The sequence below is a fragment of the Trachurus japonicus genome, chromosome 16 (genome assembly GCF_045865225.1).
Source record: "Trachurus japonicus isolate A0001 chromosome 16, Traja_1.0".
NCBI classification, from domain to species: domain Eukaryota; kingdom Metazoa; phylum Chordata; class Actinopteri; order Carangiformes; family Carangidae; genus Trachurus; species Trachurus japonicus.
Window position 1 is genome coordinate 34,965,114 of NC_140922.1, and position 10,505 is coordinate 34,975,618.

At 39.1% G+C, this 10,505-nt stretch overlaps 1 protein-coding gene across 1 annotated transcript; it reads left to right on the forward strand.

Moving 5' to 3' along the window:
• The first annotated feature begins 702 nt into the window (after positions 1-702).
• On the forward strand, positions 703-8,897 carry rpp25l (ribonuclease P/MRP 25 subunit-like). Its single transcript, XM_085803439.1, has 3 exons — positions 703-839; positions 6,843-7,054; positions 8,241-8,897. The coding sequence occupies exons 2-3, from the start codon at positions 6,843-6,845 to the stop codon at positions 8,758-8,760; spliced, it is 732 nt and encodes a 243-aa protein (XP_085659565.1). The 5' UTR covers positions 703-839; the 3' UTR covers positions 8,761-8,897.
• Positions 8,898-10,505: the final 1,608 nt, after the last annotated feature.

The following is a 10,505-nucleotide window of genomic DNA, read 5'->3' on the forward strand; positions in this document are numbered from 1 at the left end:
TTTTCCTGTATGCTGCGTTCGAGGTAACTCGGAACTCTGAGCTCCCAGTTGGAAACTACACACCACGCCAGAATAACCAACAACATGGCAAACTTTGCTTTTAAAGTGCTTCACGTATAGCAGCATTAAAACATTTCATTTTTTTCGATTTATTTCATTCATGGTATGTACATTTTCACATAGTTGCACATATACATTGTGTACACATTTTCAACATGAATGAAAAGGAGCAGGATGAAGAAAACTTATAATACCTGCCCCTCTCTGTTGTTACAAATTTCATTGGCTTACTTCAACACCAATATTATTCTCTGTTTCAAAATATTAAAGATGATGAAACATAGTGACTAAAAAAAAATAAAAAAATCACGGTAGACACCTCTCGTCTATCTATCTTTTTTCTTTTTTTCCCCTCCTTTTTCTCTTTCTCCTTCTTCTTTTTTGTAGATACTTATCTTTTATTTTTTAAACATTTTCTTAAACTGAGACATACTTGTACAACTTTTCAATTCCTTGCTTTGTGAATGCCATACTTTTATACTACAAAGGACACAAAAACGAATTTGATAAGAACGTTTTGGGGCATCATATACATTTTCATCAATGTTTTACCACTGATGGTGTGGTTCACGGTTCGTGTTTCAACCATATAGACTGTAATAAATGTAATGTCTTGAACGCAGCGCCGGTTGCTGTGGAAACCAACCAACGCCGACCTGCTCCGCAACGACACGACGACAGTTTACGACATTTTCCGTCGCCATACTGTAACGTAAAACGGAGGCTGCTACTCAGATAAACATGTGGAGTTGTTAGCAGCCGATGAAAACACAGCCCAGGTGAGAATATTAACGTTTAAACTGAAATGTTTTTAATCCGGATTGTAACACAGGAGGAACCGTCTGTTCCTCAGCCTCCATCTTGTTTCCGTTGGTCCAGACTGTTATACTATTATAACTGAAGCTGTTAGCATGTAGCTTAGCCACACTGTATAAACACAAACCAAACAGCTGTTTTTAGTCAGTTAAATAAGCTCATTAGTTTGACCACTCCAGTGACTAAATGTCAGCTCAACTCTTCTTTCATCGGTCTAATGTGTCGAGCCTGTAAAAGCCTGTAACGGAGAGAAACAACACGTTTCTGCCGAATTCCGTTGAAAACACCGTAGGTTTAATGTTGTCTTCGTCTCTTGTGGACACACACAGGTGTCAAAACACTAAAACACACACTATTGACTCAGGACAGTGTCTGCTACTATTCGGCTCACATCCTGTACACCTAACATCACAAACACATGATAATAGCCTGCAGACCGACAGGTATAAAACACAGAACCAACAGTGTTTACACTGATGCAGAACAGCACATCAAAATACATACATACTGAAAAGCTTTGTATAATATTAGATCATTACAATAATATAGTTTAAAGAAAAGATAAATAGGCTTAATACGTTTTCAAAAGGGATAAAGAATAAGATGAAATTCATAGAAAAAATGAGACAGCAAACTAAACAACAGGTGTTCAAAAGCATAATTATGTATAGATAAATAAATCTATATAAATATATCTATATGTATATAAATATAAGAATATATTAGAATAAATCCATTTAAATAACTCATAAATTAACTTACTGTATAGATTATAATGACTAGATAACTTGATAGATAAATTCAAGTAATAATGACTAGATAACTTGATAGATAATTTATGAATAAGGGGTGGGAGTAAATAAGTTTTACTTCTTCCCACTCCTTTTTGGATATGAAACAAACAAATAAACAAACAAAAAAAAAAAATCAAATTACCTTTATTTTCAATTATTTTCTTTTATTTTTTTTATTATATACAGTATATATATGTTTTTGTTCATATGTTGTTTTCGCAAAGTTTTTATATGTTAGGTCTGTCCATTTCTGTATTATATTTTATTTCTTTTAACATGTCCGAAATAAACTTAAACTAACTAACTAAATAATCTATTGGATTAACATCTCTATCTATCTATCTATCTATCTATCTATCTATCTATCTATCTATCTATCTATCTATCTATCTATCTATCTATCTATCTATCTATCTATCTATCTATCTATCTATCAGGGGTGGAAAGTAACGAGTTACATTTACTCAAGTTACTGTAATTAAGTAGCTTTTTTGTGTACTTGTACTTTTTTGAGTAATTTTTAAAATCAGTACTTTTACTTTTACTTGAGTACATATTGTTGGAAGAAATTTACTTAGTTACATTTTAAATAGCTTAAAGGACAATTCCGGTCGAATTCAACACGGGGGTGTATTTTCATATCATTTTAGGTCTAAAAGAATGAATCTGAAGGTTTTCAGTTTAATGTCTCCTGTTTTGCGGTAGTTGCGTCTGTCCCCGCATCGCCACGGCAGCAATGAATGAGAGTGGATGTAAGTTCCGCTGTTTAGGCTGTTTCCATCCCTCAAAGCCGCAATTTTTTTCCACAGACAGCGTCAGATGGAGACTCAAACATGCACCGAGAAGTTTATTTACTTCAAGCAAGCCGACATGTTTGTAAAAGTCGATCTAATTCAAAGTCTCCCGGAGTCTCGCGCGAGCCCGAAGTTGCAGTGCTGGTGTGTTCAGGCGCAGTAGGAGCTACCGCTTGTGTTAAACACAGGAATATCAACTCTTTACTTGCTTGAAGTGTACATTTTTTTCCACAGACAGCGTCAGATGGCTAATCAAACATGCGCCGAGAAGTTTTTTTTACTTGAAGCAAGTAAAGAGTTGATATTCCTGTGTTTATGACACAACGGTAGCTTTTCCCACTGCACCTGAACACACCGAGCACGGCAACTGGGTCTCGCGCGAGACTCCGGGAGACTTTGAATTAGATCTAGTTTTACAAACATGTCGACTTGCTTGAAGTAAATAAACTTCTCGGTGCATGTTTGAGTCTCCATCTGATGCTGTCTGTGGAAAAAAATTGCGGCTTTGAGGGATGTAAACAGCCTAAACAGCAGAACTTACATCCACTCCCATTCATTGCTGCCGTGGCGATGCAGGGACAGACGCAACTACCGCTAAACAGGAGCGATTAAACTGAAAATCTTCAGATTCATTCTTTTAGACCTAAAATGATATGAAAATACACTCCCGAGTTGAATTCGACCGGAATTGTCCTTTAAGTTACAAAGTAAAAAATATATAACTCTGTGTGGGTTGTCAAAAGTAGCTACGCTGCTGCCGCCTCTCTCTCTCTCTCTCTCTCTCTCTGTCCCTTCACAGACGCACACAGCAGCAGCAGGTACACACACCTCTCCCCCCCTCACCGCTACGTGAGTTTGTGCGTAACAGGGCTCGTCGCTATGTTGTCGTCTTAATATTAGCCATTAGCCACAGCTAGCGGTTAAAAGCTGACGTTAATGATTAAAGACAACGTTATCAGGCATGTCCATCTATTCGGCTACGTTTATGGTGACCGTGCCAGACACACCGGGGCTGAAGGCCGGACCGGCGGTCCGTTGAGTTAAATGTAGGAGCCCAGTCAGATCCATGGCCATGCTCAGAGGAACAGAAGCAGCCCACTGCTTCAGAGCAGTTACAGTAAAGAGGCAAGAGAGAGAGAACCTACAGTAACCCCCTCCTCCTCCTCCTCCTCCTCCTCCTCCTCCTTGAGAGCAGACAGGAAAGACAGTAAAAAAAACAGGTGTGTGTGAGTGAAAGAGGGAGAGAGAGATTTTTCTTTCCTTTTTTTATCCGTATTGAAAATGGTATTGAGTATCGAATGTTTTCCTTAATATCGATATTGAGTTGAAAATTTTAGTATCATGATCATGATCGTGACAACCTTAGTGCCAGTAACTGTAACTGTCCATCTGATTGGCTCAGAAGGTCAGAATCAAGTTGGTGCCACAGGAGCTAAAAGATGATGGAGACCAGTGTATCGATGGAGAAGGGACAAATTTGAAACACAGAGACTTGCACGGAGAATGTGAGGCCAATCTCTGGCCATTATACCCCCCCCCCAAAAAAAAAAAAAGTAACTAAGTAACTTGTACTCTGAGTAAATTTTAAATGAACTACTTTTTACTTTTACTTGAGTAGATTTTTACACCTGTACTTTTACTTTTACTTGAGTAAAATTTCATCAAGGTAACTGTACTTTTACTTGAGTAGATTTTTTTGGTACTCTTTCCACCCCTGCTATCTATCTTATTTATTTATTTTTATTTAAAGGGACAACAAGGAGTTTTGGAAAGCAAAGTGTTTCCAACTACATTTACCATGAGCCTCCGCGCGCACGGTGAAATTCTTGGACCGAATGTTTTCATTCATCAACAATGAAAGTCAGGGTTTCGAAGACGATCACATACCGTCGTAGTTCCCACCATAAACGGAGATTCGGCGGCGTTATTCTCATGACTCGCCACGAAACCTAAAGTAAAGAAACGCTGGTCGGCTCGCCCAGCATTTCCACCACCACTAATAATAACAAAATAACCATAGAGACAAAACCATAGATTTATCTAAAATGGACCATTAACAAGTGGTAACGGAGATTCATCCACATTAATATCAGACTTTTTTATAACCAAATAGAAACTCCTCATTGTCCCTTTAACCTTTATTTAACCAGATAAAAGCCCATTGAGATCAGGATCTCTATCTATCTATCTATCTATCTATCTATCTATCTATCTATCTATCTATCTATCTATCTATCTATCTATCTATCTATCTATCTATCTATCTATCTATCTATCTATCTATCTATCTATCTATCTATCTATCTATCTATCTAGGGGAGTCTGGGGTAAATTAATCCACCCACTTGTTGCTAGTGACCAAATATTTAGAAGGAAGGCTTCATTTCATTTCCTTTCATGGAGTGTGTTAAAGTAAGCACCACATGAGTAAAGTGGTTTGACGTTTATGTCCCAAAAAAAAATCATTTTTCACTCTGAGACACACTGAGAACTGTGTTTAGAAGTAATACAGATATATTAGTTATCAACAAAACTATAATCACTGAATATGAAAAGTGGCTCATCTCAGCCCACTCTCCTCTATATATAATAGAGGCCATTATGTTTTTACAGCTACAGTTCCTTCTTTGATCTGTCTCTGTTATATTCAATTGTTATTGTTCTCTTTTAACTTAATTATCACGTCTCTGTCGGTGTTAAACAGCTGACAGCTGTTAGTTCAGCCTGATGGTTTCTGATCAGGAAGTCTGTCTCCACCTTGTGGCAGAAAACAGGAGCAGGATGGAGAGGGAGAGGAAGAGGACGTTGTTAATCTTTTTCTTTTATAGAGCTTTTAACATTTGGAGCTGTCGAACACTGTTTATATCCTCTGAGATAACAAAGGAGGGTGAGAGTGATAGTGATAGTTTCCAGCTGTGTTTGTTGTTCACCCAACAAGCCAAAGGGTTTCACATGAGTCAGGTCAGTAAATCAGATGAATGAGAGAGGAGAGAGGAGAGCGGAGAAGACACAAGGCAGACATGTGGAGAGCAGGACGGAGGATTTTATATGGTTTCAAATACAAACACACGATTCTCACTCACTGAATATAACTTGGCTTTTTGATGTTGGACTCAGGACGTTGTTAGAATTTAAGTCGAGACGCTACAGGTGAAAACGTTGTTTTTTCTTGCACTGATTTTGAGGTTTCGGGCTGTTTTGCTTCCTCAACATGTCTTCTTTCTGAATAGTGTAAAGAAATGGTAGAAAATCCACATTAAGGTTTTTATTTTACTTCATTTTGTCTCTTTTCATCTGTAGATTTCTCCTAAATTCACCAGGAGTTAGTCTGACCCATGTCATGTCAGGTGTCATAGTAGAGCTCTCTCTCTCCTGAACAATGATGTAGCTCCAGAAATGGTCATTTCCTCCGTATCCACAACAAATTGTTCAAGTACGATTCACATTAACAATCTCTGTAATTTTACAGTCCAAGTCTTTAAAGGCCGTTTTCTCAGAAAGAGTTTTTCAGACTCAGACTCCTCTCTAGAAATCTCCACTTCAGCAGCACTTCCAGACACCAAACCTTCCACTTTGATCCCTTTCTATATTCTGAAGGTTTTTACAGAGGGGATTGTTGATATATCATTCACAGCCTCATTTATACAACATTGTATTACTAAAAACATAGAGACATTAGATGTTTTAGGGCTGGTGACAGTATTTTCTCATTTACAGAGTGATAAAAAGAGATATCCAAAATCCTCCTCTGTAAAAACTAAAGACTCTAAAATAACAAAATAAAACAAGAATTTTGAAAGTAGCTTTATCCATTGTTCAGATTTCTGTTCTGGAAATGTATGCAAATTTGCACATATTTAATTAGATATCACCTCATTTACATATTTAAACATAAAATTAGACAAAACTTGTAATACAAAAATGTAATGTCTTAATGTAAGTGATAAACTTGTGAAGTTTCATGGTGATATCTGTTAGTTAAAATGTTCACCTATTCTTGTTTTATTTTGTTGACATTAGTTTCTCGCCTTAAAGGGACAACGAGGAGTTTCTCCAGCGGCAGAACGAAAAATTCCGCGACAATAAAAAAGTCTCATATTAATGTGGATGAATCTACGTTACCACTTGTTAATGGGCCCATTTTCGATAAATATATCGTTCTTCCAACCTCTGACTTTAATTCTTGATGAATGAAAACATGAGTTTGTCTTGCGCCGGTCAAAGAATTTCACGGTGCGGAGGCTCATAAATGTAGTGAGAAAACACTTCGCTTTTCCAAAACTCCTTGTTGTCCCTTTAACACACGAAAGAAACATGTCGTTTATTCATGTTGGATTTAAACATCTGTGTCAGTAGCTGTGACCTTTGACCTCTGCAGATGGAGAACTACACCAAGGCTCGCACGGTGGAGCAGCCGTCCGTCTGCCCGTTCCCCGGCCTCGCGCCCGACACGCCCGAGGTCCGCGTCAAGGATGGCAGCAAGATCCGCAACCTGCTGCGCTACGCGTTGAGCCGCATGGAGCCCAAACAACCCCGAAGACCCCCCCCCGAGGAGGAGGAGGAGGGAGGAGGAGGAGGAGGAGGAGGAGGGTAGGGCTGGGACGATACGCTTTTCTCCCGATTCGATTCTACTACAATTTTTCCAGGGTTCTTACGGGTCCTTAAAAAGTCTTAAAAGGCATTGAATTCATTAATCTAAAAACAAGGCCTTACTGTAATTGGCATTAAAATGTCTTAAATCAATTTTTCAAACGTCTTAATAATGTTAACACATGGTAAGTGGTATTTTATGGTTGTAATTAGTCTCAAATCTCAAAATAATTGGTAACATTTCGACATAGAGAAGTTAGTGGCGGCCGTCAACGCTAAATTTCTCACCGCCACCAGCTCCCGAGTCAGTGTTTTTGTTTTTTTCCGGACTTTTTAGGCATTTATTTTGAAAGGACAGCTGGAAAGAGACACAATCCAATGTTCATGTAGCAGTCACTTTACCTTGGATCACATAGGAAAGTGGGTATAGTTGTCCCTAACCCTATGTAATAGATGTGGTGACAGTTTTTTTTTTTTTTGCATTTGTGATTATTGTGAAGTCGGTCTTAAATTTCATTTCAAGTGGCTTTAAAAACGTCTTAAAAAGTCTTAAATTTAAGTTGGCTTAAGCTGTAGGAACCCTGATACTCCATTATAAAGTGAACTTAAACCCTTTTCAAAACCTGTACTCTATGTAAAAAAGGCTAACAAATGCACATTGCACAATATTTTAAAAAATTCAAAAAAAAAAAAAAAATTCAAAAAAGAAAATTTTTCAAAAAAAAATAAATCGATTTTTGAAAAATAAATCGATTTAAAAATCGTCAAAAAAGATATCGCAATATTTATGTGAATCGATTTTTCCTCCCACCCCTAAACCCTACACTGTTTGCTTCTGTTATAAATACACAATGTATTCGCTGTCATCCATTGTGGATAAGCATTTACATGTATTTAATATTTTTCTCCTGAGGAATTCTTTCTCTCGATTTTTAGTCTTTAGCATTTTTAACATTTATCTGCACACAAACACTGTAGGAGCCTATAAATTAACATATTCCATTATGAAGTGAACTTCTTAAACCCTTTTCAAAACCTGGACTCTCTGTATGTAAAAAAGGCGAACAAATGCACATTGCACAATATTTTTTTAAAAATCAATTTTTGAAAAAAAAAAATCGATTTAAAAATCGTCAAAAAAGATATTGCTATATTTATGTGAATCGATTTTTTCTCCCACCCCTAGAGGAGGAGGGGGCGTGGCCACTGAGGAGCCGCTGCAGCCGCCGCCGAGCCGGCCGCCCCCGCCGCTCTGCAGACAGATCGTCTTCACGGCCAGCGGTAAAGGCGTGTCCAAGGCCATCACCTGCGCCGAGATCGTGAAGCGGCGCGTGAAGGGGCTGCACCAGCTGACGCGGCTGCTCTACGGCGCCGTGGACGAGGCGTGGGAGCCGCTGGCGCCCGACGCCGGCCTGGACGGCCTCACCGTCAGCAGGAAGCTCCCCGCCGTCTGGATCCTCCTCTCACTGGAGCCGCTGGACCACGCCGAGCCGGGATACCAGGCGCCGGGCCGCTACGACGGGCTGTGGGCCGAGGGGGGAGGGGGGGGAGGAGGAGGAGGAGGAGGAGGAGGAGGAACCAGACAGAGAGCAGGACACAGGAGGAAGTGGGGAGGAGGAGGAGGAGGAGGAGGAGGAGGAGGAGGAGGAGGAGGAGGAGGGAAAGGTGGGAAAGCAGCCGGACGATCCAGAGACGCCAACAAGTGACTGGTGTCTGGTTTCTGTTTGTTTCTATGAACTTCTATGAGCTGCAGAGAGTCGATCATCGTTCTTCCTCCTCCTCTATTCTCTCTGTTTTTATTTAGTTAATATTATTATTGTTTTTTATATTTAAAGGGATAGTTCACCCAAAATTATCTCCTCCCCCTCATGTGGACTAAGGGCTGGGAGAAGTTTCAGAGTCCTCCGTGGCTTCTCTGAGTTACAGGGGGTCTCGGCGTAGCAGTGCATGTCCATATGACGGTTGCAAATGGATACCAACTGTCTTCGTAACAAAAAGACACACCAAAAAACATCCAAATACCTCCATGCTGCTCGTATGTAATGTCCGTCTTGTATTGAAGCCCCGACATGAGAAATTGTCCTGAAAAAAATTAAATAAGTCTATATTTTAAGCTTGTTTTGTAGCGGAAGCTTCTCAAAGCTCCTCTTCCCGGGTTGTCAAATTTAGACGAACTGGGAAGAGGAGCTTCCGCTACAAACAAGCTTGAAATATAGACTTATTTAATTTTTTTTGGAACAATTTCTCATGTCGGGGCTTCAATACAAGAGGGACATTACAGACGAGCAGCATGGAGGTATGTGGATGTTTTTTGGTGTGTCTTTTTGTTACGAAGACAGTTGGTATCCATTCACAACCGTTATATGGACATGTACTGCTACGCCGAGACCCCCTGTAACTCAGAGAAGCCACGGAGGACTCTGAAACTTCTCCCAGCCCTTAGTGCACATGAGGGGGAGGAGATAATAAGATGAGAAATTTGAATTTTGGGTGAACTATCCCTTTAATATTATTGTGGGTTTTTTTATATTTAAGTTTGCAGACGCTTCACAGCTGATAAAACCATGTGATGCATCAGACACTGTCTTCACCAGAGAGTGAACCCTGATTGGAGGAGGACGTTTCTCTTTGTTTATCAGCAGCTGTTTCTGAGGTCGGACGTGATGATACAGATCTCCACGGCAACAGCTGAAGAATGATTTAGTGGGGGGATTGCAGCGCCAAATTGTGTAATAATGTAATAAATTTTCATCTCATTATGTAAAACTCTGCCACATTTTTTAATTAAGTTCTTAATTAAACACAATACGTAATAAACTTTGCCACATTTTGTAATAAGTTGTTACATTATTGCATTAGTTATTAAATATGCAGGTGTTACACTTTTCTTTTTTTTACATAGAAAATGTAATAATTTGGTGCAATATGTAACAACTTATTACAAAATGCGGCAAAGTTTATTACATATTGCGTTCAAGAATTTTATTACATGGCGCTACGGAGTTTTTTTGTTTTTTTTTAGACCGCAGTTCAGTCCGTTTCTTCTTGTCCAGAGCAGCGAGGCCTCTGAAACTTTCTGCTTCCTGTGTTGAAACAAACTCATTAAAGAGGTTTTCATCTGTTTCCCCCTCAAACTGTGATGATGCAGTCATTTCTGCTGCACCGGTCGCTTGTTGTTATAATCCTGATATTAGCAGATAAATAAACTAACAAACTGTTTTAATATATATTGATCGAACTTTATTTCATTTATTGAACAAATAAAATAATTCAGATGTCGACACCAAAGCAGCAGAATGAAGAAGAATCTGATGTGACCTGCTCCTCTAACAAAGCAGAAACTGAAACATGGTCACTCTCACCTCTGTTCGTCCCAAGTCCCTCAGTTAAAGGGATAGTTCACCCAAATTTTAAACTCATTATCTAGTAGAGTAGAGTAGAGTAGAGAATA

What these genes read in the sequence shown, in the direction of transcription:
- rpp25l (XM_085803439.1), top strand. Translation starts at nt 6,843, where the DNA reads ATGGAGAACTACACCAAGGCTCGCACGGTGGAGCAGCCGTCCGTCTGC. An exon ending in GGAGGAGGAGGAGGAGGAGG is followed by an intron (nt 7,055 to 8,240) that starts GTAGGGCTGGGA and finishes TCCCACCCCTAG; the next exon opens with AGGAGGAGGGGGCGTGGCCA.